Here is a 21,965-nt window from a genome sequence, read left to right on the forward strand (position 1 = left end):
GGCAAGTGTTGTAAGTTATGACCTCTGGGCATATAAGGTTTTTCTGCGAAGGTTTTTTAAAATAGTTCAAAGATCAGATCAGCCTTGTCCCCACCCCCACTAAAAAAACTTACTAACAGTATTTTATCCCAAAGCTTAATGGAGCTGACTCCTGGCCAGCCCCCCCCCCCCCCCCCAAAAAAAAAACAACAACAACGAACAACTTATTAATGATATTTTATTCAAAAAATATGGGAGCTGACCCCTGGACCTCCCTCCATGCCCTGAACTCCCCCTTCAAAAATATATTAAAAATTTTTTAATCCAAAAATCACGAGAGCTGACCCCTGGTCCTCCTTCCATGGCCCCCTTCAAGAAACAACTTATCAATGATATTTTATTCAAAAGTCATGGGAGCTGACCCCTGGCTCTCCCTTCACGGCTCGATGCCTGCACCCGATCTCCTTTCAAAAAAACAAAACAAACTTATTGACAATATTTTATTCCAAAATTCATGGGACTGACCCCTGGCCCTCTTTTCATGGCCCCACACCCCGAAAAAACAGTATATTAACAAAAAATTTATTCCAAGAATCGTGGTAGCTGACCTCTGGCCCTCCCTTCATTTCCCTTTTCCCCCCAAAAAACAACTTATTAACAATATTTTATTCTAAAAATCTTAGGATCTGACCCCTGGCCCTCCCTCTATGGCCCTGTCCCTACTAAAAAAAACAACAAACTTATTTATAATATTTTATCACAAAAACCATGGGAGCTGACCCCTGGCCCTCCCTCCATGACCTCACACTCCAAAAATAAAAATTTATTAACACTATTTCATTCCAAGAATCATGGGAGCTGACCTCTGGCCTTCCCAACATGTCCATCCTCCCCCCAAAAACAACTGATTAACAATATTTTATTCTAAAAATCCCGGGATCTGAACCCCGGCCCTCCCTCCTCAAAACAACTTATGAACGATATTCTATTTCAAAAATCAAGGGAGGTAACCCTTGACCCTCCACCCTATGGCTCGACCCCCCCTCCAAAAAAAACTTATTAACGAATTACAAATATTACGAGAGCTGACCCCTGGCCCATCATCCATGGCCCAAATCCCTTCACCCCTCCCCCCCCCCAAAAAAAAAATAACGATATTTTATTCCAATAATTCTGGGAATTTAGTGAAATGTCATTAGCTATTTCCAAGGTTGTTCAAGACACATATAGTTTTCACTACAAACAAGATTCTGGCTACTGCCCATTTCTCTAATGGTAAAAGCAAAAAGTGTACTGCATATTTGGCACTTTATTAAAACGAATTATGTTAACAATTCATTCTTTTTTAGTTATTGCAACATAGAAAATAAAATAAAAGTTGCAGTGAAATAAAATTTTGACCTGATGAGCTTTCATCACTTAATATCATTATATATCAAATATTCAGTTTAATTTTATTAGCTCTTGTCAAGGCTGTTTCAAGACATATATAATTTTATCTTGGATTTGTTTTGGAATAAAACATTATTTTGAAATAGAGAATTTTGGAAAACTTGAAACTTTGGCAATCAAAAACGAACCGAAATTGATCAAGAAAAAGTTCCCGAAAAAGAAGTTTTTCAATGAAAAGTAAAGAACATATTAAACTTATAAACATATAAACATAAAACATACAAACAAAAACCTACAATAACTCAAAATTCCAAAATGAATAAAAAATTAAATAAACAATCATAGCAAAAAACATACAATAAACACCAATGGAAATGAATAAATAAATCTTAAAACGAGTAAAGCTTAAATTGAATATGCAAATCAAGCTTAAAACGAACAAAAATATTTTGCTACGGAAACCCTAAACGAACAGAAATTAAATAAACAATCATAGCAAACTAAAATACAATTGGTACTAATATAAATGAGTCTTAAAACGAGTGAAACTTAAATTGAATATGCTAATCAAGCGTGAGACGAACAATAATCACTACAAACAAGAGTTTGGGTACTGCCTCCTTCTCTCACTGTAAAAGTATAAAACCTGCTGTGTCACTGGTGATTTACTGAAAATGGATTGTATTACAAATATTTTCTTTTGTCCTTCTTACAACATTGAAAATAAACATAAAAATTACAGTAAAATTAAATTTTGAACTTCAGCACGCAATATCATTATATATCAAATATTCGGTGTCTTTTGACTTACATCAACATCCTCTGTAAGTTTAAACTTAGTACCCTTAACAGTTCCTGAAATATCACAGATACACCATTTTAAAAAACTGGCAGCACACAGAGTCTTTGGATTGAATATACTACTTAACCATACATAAATTACACAATTTTTGTAAAAACTTGGTACAAAACCATTTCTTTTTTCCTGGATTGGAGACAAAATTGTTCAGCCCTCTTCCTTTTCCCCCAACGCTAAATTTGAGTTTCCTTTCTCCCTCCCCCCTCCTTTACCAAAAAGAATTTGAAAGTTTCACTCCATCTTCCACACCGTTCCCAAGATATTAATCAATTTCAATGAACCGGATATGCATAGTTTCTTTTGATTTACCTCCCCCCCTTCCAAGTTAAAACTGTAAGTCTAATCGACCCCTCTTCCCCTTCTTTAATGCTCCTTCAAGGTTTTAACTCAAACCGTTAAGCCATTCCTGAGATATGGTAACTAATTTGAAGAACCAGGTACACATACCATGTTTTGATTTGCTTGAGTACATGTATTGGTTCCAGTGTATGCTCTTTGAAACGCTGGGAATCTTGGCAGGGCAAATGATCCATTAGAGCTTGGTCAAAACTCAACTAATTAGGAACAAAACGTATTTGTCCCATTTCTGGAAACTATCCCCCATCCCTTCCACATACCTTTAACAAAATATATGATTTTCTCGTCTTGGAGAATGTTCTCTGAAAGTTTCAAGCTAAATTGACACCCAAAATCAAACATGCCCCATTTTCCATTTAAAACCAATATTAAAAACTATCTAATATTAAAACCGAGATATTAAAATATTAAAACAATATTAAAACCGAGAAATGGAAAAATTAATTTATAAAAATATAATAAATATATAAATATAATATATAATAAATTATGAAAAATATATTGAAAAATATTGAAAAATTGAAAGAAAAAAAATTGAAAAAATATTGAAAGATTGAAAAATATAATAAATTAATTAAAAACGAGAAACTTTTGCATTTTACAGCCCTTGCCCCAAGGGCAGTGAGTGGTCATGTTATCCCTTTAAGGCACATTTATTCAACATTTTAACTATTTTGAACCAAATGACTATCTCAGAATTTTGGTCAGATGTCTTTGGGGGTTAAGGGTGATAGGTAGCAAAAAAGGACAAGGAAGGGGGGGGGACTGGTTGCCCTTCAATTACTTTCGACTCTCAAAAAAGCCGCTAGAACTTTAATTTTTCAATCAAGTGAGCCCTCTCTGTAGCTTCCACAACCACTCTTTCCATACAAACTGGCATGGGCAAAAGGAATACAAAGTAATACTTAGAAGCCATATTGGTCTACTCTTAAACAACACTACTCTGCTGCCTATGATATATTACATGTTTGTTCTGCAGATTATTAAGACCAACCTTTGTCAACCCCATGTTTAGCATGTAATTACAACCAGTCTTGGTTTTAATCCAGTCTTGGTTTCATCTAAATCACAACAGGAAGCAATATATAATGCTAATTAAAGTTTGTGTGTTGTTCTAACACTTGCACTGGCACTAATTAATTGAAATAGTAAAGGGGAATAAATTATTTCAAAATCTAAGGAGGAATTTGGGATTTTTTTCCCCTTCATTTTTTTTAAATACAGTACAAAAATATTTTGCTATTAAAGCAACAAAAATGTTCATGCTTGCTCTGTCTTTATTATTTGATCTATGAATTTAATTGGTAAGCATTACAAAATAAATTGTCACTGAAGTAGTTGATTCATAATCAAGATACTCTGGAGAGCAAATTCTAATGATGTGTTCAAAATTTTATATATATTGCTTTGTTTTTGACAAACAATATATTTTGTTTTTGAATAAGGAACATATTTCGTTTTTGAATAAAGAAGCAACTCATACTTTGGCTTGCAATTATTTAAAATTACGCAAAGAAATAAAGTAGACCACATCTGAATCGGATGCAATGGTTTTGTTCAGAATCAAAATCTACAAGACCCCCCCTCCCCTCATTCTCAATTGACGCCACTGCGCCCTTTTGGGTATTAGTTAAAAGTAATTTTTTTTACTAATATATTAAAGTTAAAAGTTAGTATGCACCAACTGTAATTTATATAGCCCTTCTAAATCTGGGAATCAGGAAATGAGTTGCATAAAAAAGCATCAGTTTTGAAGGGAAATTGCTGTTGACTAGTCTTATCAAGGGGAATAAATCAAAGATTTCCACTATGGTAAAAGTCATACATAAAATTGTATATTTACTTTAATTTAAATTTAGTTTATTTTTGCAACTCTTATATAATTACTATTTTCCTTTTTTAGCTTTCTACAAGATGGAAGTCATCTACACCATCTCTCAAAGAAGTTTTAGTCAATGTTCCGCCAACACGAGTGACAATGCTTGATAATGGCATCCGAGTTGCCACTGAGGATAGTGGTGCAGCTACTGCCACAGTTGGCTTATGGATTGACACTGGGTCACGATATGAAACACCAGAAACAAATGGTGTAGCACATTTTCTTGAACACATGGCTTTCAAGGTGTGTATTTCCTTTAACTCTATGCAGGGCATAGCTCCAGTATTTTTATTGGGGGAGGGGGGAATAGAGGTCCATATTTGGACAGTCAAGGGGCATAGGCTATATAATAATTTTTTCTCCAAATTATTGGGGGTCAACTGCCCCCCCCACCTCAGAAACGACGCTCCTGACTCTATGTTCCATGGGTTATCACGCACATATAGGGGGAGAGGTTGGCTTATCTTTACCCCTTAAAATGGATTGCTGTATTTGTACCTGACTTTAGGTATGTCTATTACTCTTTATATCCTGTGTTTATTAGAATATAGTTACTACTGCACTCTGGAGTCCTATTTATTTCCCTATTTCTGCTACCTTGTATAACAAACTATGTTAACAATATGTATAAAAATAACACCTATAATACATATTGTATCTTTGCTTATTTAAACTTAGATGCATACTCTTTCTACAAAAAAATGGTTGTCAAGAACATAAAAAAACAAAAAAACAACAGTAATGGCTACACACTTTTGTAATTTTGTAGGTATAACAACCCAGTTATCACCAATACGGTGTTTCGTCGTAAAATGGCTAATAAGTTAACGTGGTATTCACGTGATGGTAAGACAGCAAACCTTATTGGTTATGTTATAGTAAAACGAAGACTGGCAGGATCGTTACAATATACCAGGGTATATAGAAGTGCTGTTATTTATGTTGAAAGTAAAGATCACCATCTAGTAGTGTCTAGGGTTAATTTAAAGCTGAAATTTTGGAGGGGTAACTACCTGTCGGGAGGTTATGATGTTGGTAGACTCCAGGATGAGTATTTGAGAGAAACTTTCCAGGAACAGTTGAATACTGAACTTGAGAGTTTAAAATTTGACAATATGGAAGATGGTTGGAATAATTTTAGAAAAATAATCTGTGAAGTTGCTGATAGTGTCTTAGGGAAGGAAGTTAGGACTGCAGCTAGGAATTTTAGTGAAAAAGCTTTATGCTTAATACAGAGGAGAAGGGGCTTCTACAAGAATTATCTGAGTGATAAATCGTATGAGAAGAAAAGGACTGCAAAGAAAGTGGAGATAGCATTAAAATATTGTCTAAGGAGGTATGAACTAGAGGCCATGGATAAAATTGCCAAGGATCTGGACGATGTAGACGACATAAAATTAAAATATTGTATTGGCATGTTAATAAATAGAGAGGTTGTAGTCCATCCGGACTTATCAAAGATAGGAACGGGCCACAATTAGTGATAAGTAAAGAGTTAAAGAGATTGTGCAGAACATTTTGAGAATGTACTAAACCGAGATAGAATTGCAGGAAAAGATATAAATGAAATTGAAAAAGTTTTTGATACCTTGGATGTGAAGGAAGATTTTTTTTTGTGAGGAAGAATTAGCGACAGTACTAAAAGGATCAAAAAATAATAAGCCTCCAGTTGCTGATAGTGTGGTAAATGAGTTTTTTAAATATGGTGACTCTGAGGTTAGAAAAAAGTTACTGAAGATTATAAATATGATTTTTGAAAAAGGGGAAGTACCTAACGATTTTAGGAAAACCTTAATTAAACCACTGTATAAGAAAGGTGATAGCAGTGACCGTGTTAATTATCGAGGCATTAGTCTGGTCTCTGTATGTAGCAAATTACTTAGTAGTATGATACTTTTTATACTGAGAAATGCTGTAGACAAAGTTTTATGAGAAGAACAGTGTGGTTTTAGAAAAGGTAGAGGATGTGTCAACCAAATTTTTCCTCTTGGGTTAATAATTGAGAAGTTCCTTAGTTGTCAATCACCTTGGCTTGGAATAAGTGGAGATGAAAAGGTGACGTTGGGTAACGAAAAGATTGATCAGGTGGACAGCTTCACATACCTTGGTAGTATTATTACTATAGATGGTGGGAGCAGTGAAGATGTTAAAAGTAGAATAGCCAAGGCTCAGGGTGTTTTTTCACAGTTAAAAAAAGTTTGGAAGAATAGGAAGATAAGCCTGCCAACCAAAATTGGAATTTTAGAAGCTACAGTGAAGACAATGGTCAAATATGGCTCTGAAGCATGGGCGCTTTGAAAGGCGGATGAAGATTTGCTAGATGTTCTCCAGAGAAATTGCCTACGGATTGTTCTGGGTCCCTTTCGGCCAACCGTCTAGGGCTAAACGGAAAGCAGATCCTCCTCATCTTGGGTGGAAGGACGTCATAGAAAAAGATTTAAAAGAAATTGGAATTCTTGGGAGGGTTTAAAAAGTGAGGCCTTAAATAGATTCGGGCGGAGGCGGAACGTGCCTAGCTGTGTTGGCCTCAGGCAGCTTGGTGCTGCTGTGAGTTGTTAGTAGTAGTTGTATAATGTCTTGAAATAAAAGTGGTTATCTTCTCCAGTTTAATATTGCTAAGAGACACTGCATTCCATTGCAGGATATTTATTTGAGATGAGTTCATTTTGTCTGACATTCTGGTTGAGTTTGCTTCGTCTTGGGCTGGGAACTGAAAATTCTCTTCACCTGACGAACTGTTGGTTTTCAGTGTTGAAACAGCATCCAATATGTCTTATTTGTTTCTTTTATGAGTTTTTCTTGATGTTTTGGCAAATTGGCTGTGCTGCAGTATTTTCATGCTCTCTTGGTAGGGTTAGCTTTGGTGTTTGAATTGATGGGAGTTCAGGGATAGTTTCTGGGTTTGGTGGGATACTCACATTTTGTTTGATGATTTTTTGCTGCTACACTGCTGCTTTCCATATTTCTGTTCCAAGTAGCATACTGATAGATTATCATGTGAGGATATTTTTCGTTTGTGTAGTTTCATTGCTGTTGTCAACGAGAAAATTGACTGTTGGATAGGTAGCTAATATCTGCCACTCCTATCCCTTCTTGTTGGGTTTTGTGCTGGAGTTTGTCCAGGGGAAGGCTGGTTTATTGGTTGTTAAATACCTGTTATTAATTTATTTGCAGGTTTGACTTTTTGAGACTTACATTTTGATGGCAAAGGTGTAAGTTGTGGGGGCCACCTAGGTGCTGTTGTTGGTGTAGGTTGCTTCGGTTTTAGGGATTTTAGCTGCTACCACTGAATTCATTTTATCAGAAAATCGAGGATTTGAACTCTCTTCTGGTATGCAAAGCAAAGCTGTTTTTGGAGAGATGAGTGGCCTCTGCTATTGCAGTTTCTGCATAAAGGTTCTTTTTCCTTACAGCCTTCTAATTTGTGGTCCAGTTTTCCACAATTGGTTCATTATTGTTGAGTTTGCTTGCGATGGTTTTTGGTGTGCCCATGGGCCAGGCAGATTTTACATTGTAATGGCTTTGATTTGTAGAGCTTATGACAGATGGCTTTCCTTATAGTGGGACTCTTTATTTAACTCTTTGGCCGTGGGCAATGGAATTTTCTGGGACAATGGACACTATAATGTGGCACTATAATATACGACAATGGGCACTATAATAGATTTTACACTATAATGGCTTTGGTTTGTAGGGCTTATACCAGATGGTCTTTTCTTATAGTGAGACTCTGTATTTAACTCTTAGGCTGTGGGCAATGGCGTTTTCTGGGGCAATGGGCATTCCGAAACAGTGTACTTGGATTTTTGAGGCCTCCTTAAAACATAAAAACGGAATATTAATTCCGTAAGTGCAGTTTTAGCATTTGAGATTGCTTGCGATGGTTTTTGGTGTGCCCATGGGTCAGGCAGATTTTACACTGTAATGGCTTTGGTTTGTAGGGTTTTGGTTTTGGAGTATAGTAAGACGCTTTATTTAACTCTTTGGCTGTTGCAATTAGAATTGGTTGACTTGGATGGAGATTACCATCTTTAAAGAGATATGGCTTGAGGTATGAGATAGGATTACCGTCTTTAAGATAAAAAGATATGGCTAATTGAAATTTCAGATTCTGAAAATTGACGCTCTTCATTTTTCATACTTGCTTTGTCTCTGCTTTTTTATTTCATCTATGAATTTAAGTGGACAGGAGTCGCAAAATTAAATATCCCTCGAGTAGCCAGTTCAGAATCAAGATACCCTGGAGAACAAATTCTAATAATTTGTTCAAAATTTGTATATCTTCGGCATATTGCGCTTTGGAAAATAAAGCATCTTATACTTTGGCTAGAAATTATGTAAAATTACGTAAAAAGATAAATAAATAAAGTAAATCACTTCTGAATTGGAAACAATTGTTTTGTTAACAATTATTCTGAGGGCATTTTTTTAAGGTTTAATTACATTTCATTAAATTGTCATTTATTATGCAAGTTAATTCTCAATTATTTCATTAAGGAGAAGATTGTCAAGAGTAATAGGGATTTCAATTCACCTTATTCCTTAATAAAACACTATATTTTTTTCAGAAATAAAAAAAGATAACATCTTTAACCACATTGATCTGCCATAATATAAAGAAGAAATTGTCAAAAATGGGGTTTTTTAATGCCAAACGAAAATACTGAACAAAAACGAATATTTCCAGAGGACAAATGCTTCTCTTTTTCAGCATGAATAAAAAAATTTGTGAGGTAAATGCGAGAAAGAACAAAGAAGAAACTCTAAACATACGCAGAGAGTTAATGTAAAGGAAAACAAAGTAATAAAAACCAAAATTAAAAGATGAATAAAATTCGGTAAAACCAAAACCAGAAGAATTAAAGATCAAAAAACTAACAACCTAAAGAGCGAGTCACTCACCAATATCCGTGATTCACACAAAATCCAAAACCCTTGAACTGCCATTGAAGGATACCTTCAAAATATTCGTTTTGTTTGTTGGTTTTTTTTTGTTGTTTTTTTTGTTGTTGTTGTTGTTTTGTTTATTTTTTATGTTTGTTGTTTTTTTCTTGGCCTTTAAACTCTCATTTTTGATCGTTTCTTCTATAAAGAAATTGAAAAAATGATAAAGCAATGAAAAATGATTCATAAAATAGTACTAACCTCAAGCGCACATGGTATATGGCGTAGATGAAGAAGGGTCCAGACCCTTGAAATGCTTCCAATTTTTCCTGGGGTAGAAATGGAGTAAAACGCAAAAGAAGTCCATTTTGATAATACTGTTGATTATGGGAAGAGGAAGTCTATTTGCTTAAAAATCATTCCAAGGTTTATATGTCCAAGAAAAATTATTTTTGATTTTCTTATCTCATTTATTTTTAATGACATCGAGTTATTTTATTGGGTTTTTTTCTATAATGGAAAATAATGGACAATAATTGTAAAATATTGCTTTATTAATAATAGTAAATTGATAGTTGGGCCAGTTGCTGCTTCCGAATTTCTGTAATATTATTTGTATCTTTCATTCAGCCCAGTCTTTCGAGCTTGTCGTTCAGTAAACCTAGTCATATATCTATGTAGTGGATTAATAAGAGATTGAACCTAAATCAAAAAGTTGAAGTTTCTGGAGACCAGTTTTTGATGCTTAGAAGGACAATACTAACCCTCTTCACGACTGTCTAAATGGTTTTCCATCTCTCCCATGCTAAGTATTTTTTTTTTTTTTTGTTATTGGATTTTGTCGGTTTTTCTGTTGCCTCTTTAAAAAAAAAAGAGGAATGTTTTAATAGGAGAAAAAAGCTAAAGGCGACACTTATTTTCTCTCCCATGCTAAGTATTTTTTAGTTTGCTATTGATAAATACTTAATGGATTTTGTCGGTTTTTCTGTTGGCTCTTTAAAAAAAAGAGGAATGTTTTAATAGGAGAAAAAAGCTAAAGGCGACACTTATTTTCTCTGAAATTTGAGATAAAGCCCAAAACCTATTTTAGGTTTGGTTTGTAAACTGCTGCGTTTGATATTCCTGTAAATAGTATAAATATAGAGCAAAAAAATCTTTAAAAATATTCTTTAAAACAGATATTTTATTTTACAATAAGTGGTTAATGAACACAGTCCCTTTGAATGCTTCGCATACCTGCTCGTAGATTTTGAAAACGTACGAAAAAGGGCCTTGTATCTGTCAACTCTAAGTGGATATTGACACTTAAAATAAGGCAAGGGATTTTCCGCTTGGCACCGGGTAAATGTGGTTTAGCTGCTAGAAAGCAAGTTGGAAGATAAACTGTGGTTTGCTTAGAGCGATCAGAGTTTATTGAAAGCGCGCCATTATAACAAGTTGTGAGATGCAAAAGCAGGAAAATAATATTTCAAAGCCTTGTTATGTAATTAAATAAAAAAACAAGTTTTTTTTTAACTGAAAGTAAGGAGCGCAGTAAAACTTAAAACGAACAGATCTTACTCTGTGTATAAAAGGGGCTGTTCCCTCCTCAACACCCCGCTCTTTACGCTAAACTTTGACTCTCTCTCTCTCAATTCTACTTTTTGAAACAGTAAAAAACTTAAGCGTTTTCTCTTCCCCCATGGCAATTTCCTCCAAGGAAAGATCCTCCCACGTAGCCCCCTTTCCTCACCCCCTCCCAACCCAAAAATCCCCTTGAAAACGTCTGTACACTTCCCAATAACCATTACTGTTTGTAAACACCAGTCAAAGTTTGTAACTCGCAGCCCCTCCCCTCGGGACTGAGGGGGGGGGGAGTAAGTCATCCCCAAAGATAGAGTTATTATGTTTTTTACTATAATGAGCAAAATGGCTATCTCAAAATTTTGATCCGTTGACTTTGGGAAAAATGAGCGTGGGAGGGGGCCTAGGTGCCCTCCAATTTTGTTGGTCACTTAAAAAGGGCACTGGAACTTTAATTTCCGTTAGAATGAGCCCTCTCGTGACATTGTTAGGACCACTGGGTCGATGCGATCACCCCTGGGAAAAAAAAAACAATTAAAAACTAATAATAAACACGCACCCGTGATCAGTCTTCTGGCAAACAATACGAAGTTCCACATTTTTGTAGATAGGAGCCTGGAACTTCTAAGTAGGGTTCTCTGATACGCTGAATGCGATGGTGTGATTTTCGTTAAGTGTCATTTTATGATTTTTAGGGCGTGTTTCCCCTATTTTCCAAAATAAGGCAAATTTTCTCAGGCTCAAAACTTTTGATGAGTAAGATTAAATTTGATGAAACTTATATATTTAAAATCAGCATAAAAATTCAATTCTTTCGATGTATCTATTAGTATCAAAATTCCATTTTTTAGAGTTTCGGTTACTACTGAGTCGGGTCAATATATATATATATATATGAATATAATGTATATATGTATGAATTTAAAAAAATAAATAAGTAATATTATGTAACCATTCTATGCGAAAGTGAATGTGAAAGAACACGTAAAAAGTGTCTTCTCTAGCCTAAGCTTTACTATATTCGATTTTTCGAATTAAACCCCCATGGGGGGTTAATTTGCTAAACTGTAAGGAAGAATATATATTTTTAAGATCTAGGGGATATTTTTGTTGCTTAGTCGATTTTGTAAAACGAAAACATCGAAAAAAGACTCATTTCAATGAAAATACCTATAAACATATTTTCGAGATCTATGGGAATGGGCAAAACATCTAGAGTAGAAAGCTCAGATTAGATCCTTCCTAATTAATTTCACACAAGTTCTATTAGTTTATACAACAAGAACAAATGGGCATGTTGTTCGGAATAGAGGTGTCACTAGCCAAAATGGAGGGAAGCAGTGGATTTTACCGATTGGCCAGTCACTTTTACCGACTGGATTGGGTTGTACTCTTATTTTGTATGAAGCTATTATTCTTCATATCTAGCTGTGGACTTTTTAGGAACATTTGTTATACACATGCAATTATCCCGTCAGAGGTAACGCTCTAGCATTGACTAAACTAAATAGCAGCAAGGGTTCAATCTGTTTTATTGTTTTTTTTTTTTTTTTTTTTTTTTTTTTTTTTTTTTTTTTTTTTTTTTTTTTTTTTTTTTTTTATAGAGTCGCTTCAAGTGCAAGGGGCTGGTCGTATTAACTTCAACACGTCGCAATAACAAAGTGCTATTGCCATCCGAGAGTTAAAGAGGATTTTAGGGCAACCAGCCCCTCCCCCATGCCCTTTTCCACTCTCGTACCCTCTCCACAAGGACATACAAAATAAATTTTCTGCTAGCCAATTTGTTTGAAAATGTCCAAGAGTCCAATAACTATGTCTCCACAGATGAAACGACCCTCGGGGGTAATGATTGTAAATTACCTAATTTGCCCTTTATTTAAACAAAGTGTTTATTATTGTGAAAGGAGTAAACGTCCAGCACTTGGTGGGTCCAAAAAGACTAAAGGTTGGTCTTAAGGTAATATTTCAATGGATGTTAGGGGGGGATTTTACTTTTGTGTCTATTCAGGTTATCAAAAGTGTTATTGAATATATATTGAATTTACGAATTGAATATATATTAAGAAAACGGGGTTGTAAAATTGATTATTATGTATAGGGGTATCATTTGTACGGTTTTGAAGGTAAATTTTTTTTTGTGCCAATTTTGTTTGGTTGTTTCCCAAGGACACTCATAGCGGGGGCAATGTCCCCCAGAAAATAAGAAGACAGTAACCACTGAATACGTATAGAAAAAGATAAATATTATTTGTTAAGCACCATGAGAACAATCCTGCTGGTAGCACTTGCTACCCAACCCCCCCGAAGAATTTTCCGGGAAAACCTGAGTCACCCAATCCACTCTTCCATTTCTGTACCGGTAGATATGCCAGTATAACCTTTGCCCTAGAAAAAGATTGTCGCAATGGGAGGGGTGGTATGTGCCCACAGCACCATCAGTAAAGGCAAGACCAAAAGTATTCCAGTGAATCAAGAGGAAATAGATATCAATTTCTGAAATGAATGTGCCAGCGTGATTCTCGAATTAGAATGCTCAATACGTATATTTCGATTTGATGGCTTTTCGTCATCATTTGACGGCTCACTTGATGGCTTTTTCATCATCATTTGATGGCTCACTTGATGGCTTTTTCGTCATCATTTGACGGCTCACTTGATGGCTTTTTCGTCATCATTTGGTGGCTCACTTGATGGCTTTTTCGTCATCATTTGACGGCTCACTTGATGGCTTTTTCGTCATCATTGTGGCATTTTTATGAATAAGGGCTTGAATCCTCTGGGATAGATGTCTTTTGTGCTGAATTCGATTCTCAAAGTCATTCGCCTTTTTGTATTGATGCCCCGCCTTTTCGAGAATAGGATACAAAATAGAGGAAGTGAGGGGGGGGGAAGTAAAATGTATTTTTTCAAATCTAAAGGTATAGTTTTGTCATTCTTTTTTTGTTCAATGCAAATTTTGATGTAAAAAACTTTAATTGTTAAGTATTTCTAGTAGGGCTTTATGATGTAACTTTTTTTACTATTATTTCACAGTTTCAAAAGGGATGTATCACACCTGACCCTTGTCACTCATGTATATCATTAAAAAGTAATATTTAATGCCTTTGGTTTGGTATAAAAAAATTTGTATAATTTTTAGCCTTCTGAAATTGGGATTTGATTCCCCATATATTAGTAAAAAAGGAAGTTTAACATTCAAACATTAAAACGTAAAACATATAGAATTTATTCCATTACACGAGGGGGGCTATCCCCTTTTCAATAGGCCTACTCCGCTCTTCACGCTTAGCTTTCTAGTACTTGAAAAGCTCCTTATTCTAAATGAAGGACAGATTGTTTAAGGAGTCGTTGTTAAAGAAGATGGTACAACCCCTCTTCATATGCGGAATTGTTTCTGTTCATTTTAAGTTTATTGTTGGTCCTTACATTCAATAAAAAATTTTTTTTAATCTAATTTCTTTTCAATTAATGCTTGGAGGCCCACCTCCCTCTGTCACAACAAAAAAAAACATCCCTACAAAAAAATCCTGCCTGGAAAGCTCCTCTCGCGTAAAATCCCCCCAGGCAATTTCATCCTCGCTGAAAATTCCCTTGGAAAATTTGTCAAATTACGCTGTGTAAAATTCCCCCTTGAAAGTTCACCCCAGTAAACTCCCTCCCCACAGAAAATACTCTCATATAGAAATATCTCCCCGGAAATTTTCTGTTTGCTTTCCAGTAACAAATACTTTGTGTAAACAATAAGCAAATTTAATAATTTACAGCCCTTTCCCCAGGAGCTGTAGAAGCATCATGTCTTCCCCAGAGGCATAGCTATTGGGCCTTTTAACTATGCTGAACAAAATGCATATCCCAAAAATTTTAATAGCATGACTTTCAGGGGGAAGGGTCATAGGAGGAGGGCTGGCTGATATCCAATCTTTTTAGTCTCAACGAAGTGCACTACAACTTTTAGCTTATATTTGAATAAGCCCTTTCCCGATGTTCTTGGACCATTGAATCAATACAATCACCTCTAAAAAAACAAAAAAAAAAAAAAATAAAGACACATATGGGATCTTTCTTCTATAAAAACAAAAACAAAATTCCACGCTTTTGCAGATGGGAGTAAAAAACACCTCCAGTCGGGTTTTTTGACACACTGAATCTGACGGTGCAATTTTTATTAAGAATGCTTTTGACTTTTTTGAACTCCTTTTTTGAAAGCCAGTTCGTAGTTTTTGATGGGTAACGTTAAACTTGACGAATTTTACATATTTGGAATCAGAATAAAAAGGCCATTCCTTTGATATATTTTTTGTTATTAAAATTTCGCTTTTTATGGCACTTGGTATCTACCAAGTGACATAAATTATAGCGATCGCAAATTCTGTCGGTCTGTCTGTCAGTCCCGGTTTTGCTAGTTTAGGCACTTCCAGGTAAGCTAGGATGACGAAATTTGGCCGGCATATCAGGAACCAGACCAAATTAAATTAGAAATTGTTGTTTCCCCAATTTGACCATCTGGGGGGAGGGAGTGGGGGGACGATTAAATCGGAAAAATTAGAAAAAATGAAGTATTTTTAACTTACGAACGGGCGATAGGATTTTAATGAAATTCGATATTTAGAAGGATATCTTGTCTCAGAGCTCTTTTTAAATCTTGACCGGATCCAATGACATTGGGGGGGGAGTTGGAGGGGGAAACCGGAATTCTTGGAAAACGCGAAAATTGAGATATCTTTATCTTGCGAGTGGGTGATCGGATCGTAATGAAACTTGATATATAGAAGGATCTTATGTCTCAAATGCTCTATTTTCAATTCGAATAGGATCTGGGGATATGGGGAGTTGGAGGGGGGAAACAGAAACCTTGGAAAACGTTTTTAGTGGAGAGATCGGGATGAAACTTGATGGGAAGAATAAGCACAAGCTATGGATACGTGATTGACATAATTGGAATGGATCCGTTCTCTTTGGGGGAGCTGGGAGGGTGTTAATTTGGAAAAATTAGAAAAATTGAGGTATTTTTAACTTAAGAACGGGTGACCGGGTCTTAATGAAATCTGATATTTAGAAGGAATTTATGTCTCAGAGCTCTTATCTCAAATCCTGGCCAGATCTGTTGACATTCGGGGGAGTTGGTGGGTGAAACCGGAAATCTTGGAAAACGCTTTGAGTGGAGAATTTGGGATGAAACTTGGTGGGTAGAATAAGAAAATGTCGTAGATACGTGATTGACGTAACCGTACTGGATCTGCTCTCTTTGGGGGAGTTAGGGGATGGGTTCAGTGCTTTGGCGAGTTTGGTGCTTCTGGACGTGCTAGGGCGATAAAAATTGGTATGCGTGTCAGGGAGCAGCCCAAATTGACAATGATAAAGTCGTTTTCCCCAATTCGACCATCTTGGGGGCTGAAGGGAGAGGAAAATTAGAAAAATGAGTTGTTTATAACTTACGAGTGGGTGATCGGATCTTAATGAATTTTGATATTTAGAAGGATCTTGTGACTCAGAGCTTTTATTTTAAATCCCGACCGGCATTAAGCCTCTGATTTTCCTTTTAAATGAATATTTTGATTCTTAGAATTTGCTAGAGCTCGTACCATATGAGCTCTTGGCTCTTCCGGCCTCGTCACAAGCGCCATATGAGCTCTTAGCTCTTGTTTTAGGGTTTTGGTTACTATTGAGCCGTGTCGCTCCTTGCTTGCAGTTCATGCTTAAGATTTTCGGTTGCCATTGGGCCTGTTCGCTCCTTACTTACAGATTGGTAGCAGGAAATGTTTGATATAGTCTTTACTCATACCTTTTCTAAAGTATTTACTACTAAGTCATGCCACGTATGTGTGTGACATGCCTGTCAAGCCACGTATGTGCGCAATAATTTTTTGTGAGGAGTCAACAATAACAATAAATATTTAATTTGCTATTTCAGGTGAATTTAGAATTTCTTTGCACGTAAGTGCATGTGTCTGTCATACATCACTTTCAAAGTCATTTATGAAAATATTTACTCAGGTCTTGTCTTTCCTATATTAGTTGATACCATTCTTAGCGTGTCTGGTGTGTTCCTCCCGAATAATACCCCCCACCCCCAGTGGGAATTCCCCTCCCCCAGAAAAATAGTCCTCCATGGGAAATCCCTTTGGGGAACTTGCCCTGAGTAAAATTTCCCCTGACAATTTCACTCTGAAAAATTCTCCCAAATGTAACATTGAGAAGCCAAAGGGAAATGAAGACAAATCAAAAGAATGAAAAAAAGAAGGGACTATATTCTACCTATTTTTCAAGATACGTGTAGAATCAAGCAGTTCGTGGTAATGAATTGAAGTAGCGAATTGGGCAAATAGCAACCAAATCTCTAAAAAAGAAATTTTTATAGCATTTAATACATCAAAAGAATATCAGAGAACCCAATTATGAAGGTTACAGATTCCTGCCTATAAAATTTGGGATTTTGCATTTTTTCCCATTAGAAAGATCACTGATGTCTGTTTATTTTCTTATCAACCAACTTTAATAGCAATATCACCCAAATCTGTCTGTAAAAATGTCCAAATCCGATAAAATCCGTTGCCTCCCTCCTTCCGAATATTTTGGGTAGTAACGGCTCTGGCCAGTGTCAAACCTAGTCCACGGAAAGTATTTTCTTATAACATTAAAGTATTATAGTAGATTATCCATTGTAAAATATGTCCCCCCCCAACCAGCTGTTTTGCCTAATGACGCATCTGGTTGTAGAAGACCAATTCCCCCGGAGGTAATTACTCATATGTAATTGATCCGTGTTTTTTTTTTTTTTTTTTTTTTTTTTTTTTTTTTTTACGAAGTAATTGTAGCAGCAGTATCATCCAAATCAGTCAGTCGGTAAAGTAAACTGTCCCATCCCTACTGGCGGATCCAGAGGGGGGCGAGGGGACTCCGCCCTCCCAAGAATTTTTCTGGCGCCCTCTCATCCTTTCTTTTCTTTTTTATGAATCAATTTGTCAATTTAGTCAATTATTGGCACCTTTGTCACATTCCCCCCCCCCCAAGATTTTGCTCATTGGCGTCCTTGTCACACTGGGCCTCTCCTAAGAGGCCCAGATCTGCCCCTGCCTATCCCTAACATTTTGGCTGGTAACTACTGGTCAATACTAGACCCACGAAAAATATTTATTCCCACTTCTTAGTCCCAGCCTGTTGTCTTTCTGCACTTCCATCATAGGAAAATTCTTCTACAATTGCCACTGATTTTACAGTTTCAAATTATTTTCTAACCCTTTTCTTACCCTTCTAATATAACTCAGCCCCCCAAAAACACGAAGAAAAATTGAAATGTAAAAATAAATGGTATTGAATATTCTACAACACGCATTTTGCCAAAACTCTGAAATATAGGTAGAATATTCCCAAATTTCTTCTTATTTTATTTTATAATATTTTCTTTTTGGGTAATCGATTTTACATATCCGGGTGGAAGGGTGGAATATGCCTAGCACCTCTCAATAGGGTGGCGTTTCTGCGATTAAGAAGAATAATCGCCTTTGTGGGAATTAGTGCTATATATTTATTGTATACTTAATCGATTACTCGATTAATCGATTCGTATGCATCCCAAGGAATGCAACAAACTGAAAATTTTTAGCTGATTACATCAGCTATGATGCGTCAATTATTCCCTAATTTCGCTCTGGCATAAGCTGCCCCTGAAAAGCATAGACTTTAAGCTTATCAGATACACATGTCCGAAATTTAAATTCCTTTGACTTCGACAGGATTGTTTGACAGAACCAAGTTCGAGAATTGAGATTTTTTTTGCAATTTCATGACTACTGAATGTCGAAGTGCTTATATTACTGTTATAATTTTCTAGGGAACAAATAAAAGGACCCAAACTGGTTTAGAATTGGAAATTGAGAATATGGGAGCACATTTAAATGCTTACACGTCAAGAGAGCAAACTGTTTTTTATGCTAAATGCCTCTCAGGAGACGTCCCAAAGGCTCTTGAAATTTTGTCTGATATCACTCAAAACTCAAAATTGGGAGAAGCTGAAATCGAACGTGAACGAGGAGTCATCTTACGAGAGATGCAAGAAGTTGAAACCAATCTTCAAGAAGTCGTTTTTGATCATTTGCATGCTGTTGCTTTTCAAGGAACCCCCCTAGGATGGACCATTCTTGGACCAACTAAGAATATTCAGTAAGATTTTAAAAATGTATTTTCCCTTTTTAAAAAAAGCGTTTGGCTTTCATTCGCTTCTTTTATGCTGCAATCAGTGCTATTGGGTCCGACAGTAACCCCCTTTTTTATTTGGACACCTTTTGTAGGATGTTTAAGTGGGTCTTTGCCTACTTCTAACTCGAACAAATTAGGTAGTGTATGCCAAAGAAGTTACATTTTACGAGTAGGAATCTTGAAAAAATTATATTCTGCGATTAAAAAAAGACAAGAACTAAGAGCTCATATGGCACTTGTGACGAGGTCGGAAGAGCCAAGAACTCATATGGCAAGAGCTCTAGCAAAATTCTAAGAATCAATAGATTAATTTAAAAGGAAAATCAGAGGCTTAATGCCGGTCGGGATTTAAAATAAGAGTATTGAAGTACAAGATCCTTTTAAATATCAAATTTCATTAAGATCTGATCACCCTAATACCTCGTTTTTTCTAATATTTCCGAATTACCCCACCCCCCTCCAACTCCTCCAAAGGGAGCCAATCCGGTCTGGTTATGTCAATCACGTATCTAGGACTTGTGTTTATTCTTCCCACCAAGTATCATCAGGATCTATTCACTCTAAGCGTTTTCCAAGATTTCAGGTTTTCCCCTCCAACTCCCCCCAGCTTCAGCAGATCCAGTTGGGTTTTAAAATAAAAGCTCTGAGACACGATGTCCTTCTAAATATCAAATTTAATTTAGATTCGATCACCCGTTCGTAAGTTAGAAATAGCACATTTCTTCCATTTTTTTTCGAATTAACCGTCCCCCCACTACCCCCCCCCCAGAAGGTCGAATTGGGGAAACAACTATTTTTAATCTAATCTGGTCTCGTCCTTGATGCGCCTGCCAAATTTCATCGTCCTAGCTTATCTGGAAGTGCCCAAACTAGCAAAACCGGGATAGACAGACAGACAGACCTACAGACCGACGGAATTTGCGATCACTTTATGTCACTTGGTAGTGCCATAAAAAAAATTTAACAAGTAGCAGCCTTGACCCCCCTTCCAAAAACCGAAATGTCGTGTCTGATCTTGCATCCTTATTAATGTTTGTTTGCGTTCTTTTGGAAAAAAAAATCAAAAAATATTTGGAAAAATCCCTTGGAACACGTATTCCATATCTACTAGACGGATAGAAGTCCTGAGGTCATATTCTTTTCACCAAGATCAATGATTTTGATCTATAGAATTGCATTTTGTCTCTGAGTCGAAATATAAGCTGATTGAAACATGGATAATAGCTAGATTTGTACAAGATTAGTTTGTAGTCCCCAAACCTTGTTTTAGTAGTCTCAATTGGTGAGCCTAGTACAAAAATAGTGTGAAATCAACCAAAAGATACAGTTAAGTTCATACCCTTATATACTATAATGTAACTATACCCAAGCCTACAATTTCTATTCGTGCAAAAAAGGTGATGAGGGGATCAATCCTTCTCCCTTGATGTAGGCACAAAGGATCACATTAATTTTAAAAATTGGACTACAAGCAAGTATTCCTTTCGTGTTTTGAAAATCCCTCAATAAAATTTATTTTTTAGTGGTGCCCTAGCTCACAATCTCCAACATGATAGATCCTAGACATAAGAAACCCAAACTCACCTGACAATTATCTTGCTACTGCTTATCTTGCTTCTATTTTTGCTACTTGCTAATCTTGCTTCTGTTCTGAGAACAGGACACAGGCTGGATTACACTACACAGTTCAGTCTGGTTATTTGTTAACTTTGGTTATAGTATGTCACATTCATTATCTGTTTATTCAGCTTTCTTCTAAGGATCGTATTCAAATAAAGTGATTCTGCCTTTTTTTTCCTTTTCACTATCATTGGACAAGCCTTTTAATCGGCTTAAAATATTTTGCTTAAATATTTAATAGATTGTTTAAAATATTTAAACATATCATATCATTTAAACATGTATTATAGTGTTTACATGTCATAGGCTTCTATGAAAATGAACTTCAACATCTATTTTAAAAGAATTAAAGAAAAGGAAGACATAATTAAGCAGTGTTTTTTTCTCGTTAGTATTTTTATCCCCAAAGTAATGTGATAAGTTTTACCTTAAAATGAAGAAATCAGTCGTTCTGCAGGATTTTTGAAACGGTAATTCTTAAAAAAAAACAGCCTAGCAAGGGTTTTTCACTATCATCAGAGGCTTGATGAAAGACCAAGCAATGGGTATGTTCAAATATTTAAATAAGGGTTGCTTAAAATATTCAAATTCAATTTTACAAGTTTAATAGAGGTTTAATTGAAAGCATTTGTGATAACGCGCTTACCTTAATTCGTTGTGAATCCGTGCGCGTTTTGTGCTCGTAATGATAACGAACCCTAAGTCGATCCAGCTTCCTCTGTTTTCCAGCCTTCACTTCGAACAACCATTTAATAATATTAAGTTTAACTCAGCATCTCTTGCTCAAGTTCATTGTAATCTAAATGTTAGAATAAATAATTCATTTTAGTTAGAATTTCACAATTGTTTCACTTGTTTAAATCTTATTTAACGTATACTAGAATGTGTCAACGACAGGTCCCTGTCATAATTTTTATAGCAGTTTTTTTTAAAGGGAAATATTATTTTGAATATGTTGTTATATAATACCGAAATTTGTGAAGATTGACTGCAGTGAAGGAATTCAGAGAATCTCTCAGAATTGGCGTTGAAATTCTGACAATTATCCTGATTCTCAAGATAATTCTAGTATCAATTTTTTTTAGATAGAAGAAACTTTCTCATGGTTTATTCTTAGTATCTAAACTTATCCATTGCTTGGTCTTTCATTAAGCCTCTGATGATAGTGAAAAACCCTTGCTATGCTGTTTTTTTTTAAGAATTACCGTTGCGAAAGCCCTGCAAAACGACTGATTT

At 35.7% G+C, this 21,965-nt stretch overlaps 1 protein-coding gene across 1 annotated transcript in view; it reads left to right on the plus strand.

Annotated features, from left to right (window-relative positions):
- The window catches only part of LOC136033297 (mitochondrial-processing peptidase subunit beta-like), a 91,483-nt gene that overhangs the window by 13,573 nt on the left and 55,945 nt on the right, over nt 1–21,965 (plus strand). Inside the window, exons 2-3 of the mRNA XM_065714068.1 lie at nt 4,491–4,709; nt 18,745–19,073. Coding sequence (XP_065570140.1) covers nt 4,491–4,709; nt 18,745–19,073 — 548 coding nt within the window. The remainder of the gene's footprint in view (nt 1–4,490; nt 4,710–18,744; nt 19,074–21,965) is intronic.

This window comes from Artemia franciscana, chromosome 11, assembly GCF_032884065.1.
Source record: "Artemia franciscana chromosome 11, ASM3288406v1, whole genome shotgun sequence".
Lineage (NCBI taxonomy): Eukaryota > Metazoa > Arthropoda > Branchiopoda > Anostraca > Artemiidae > Artemia > Artemia franciscana.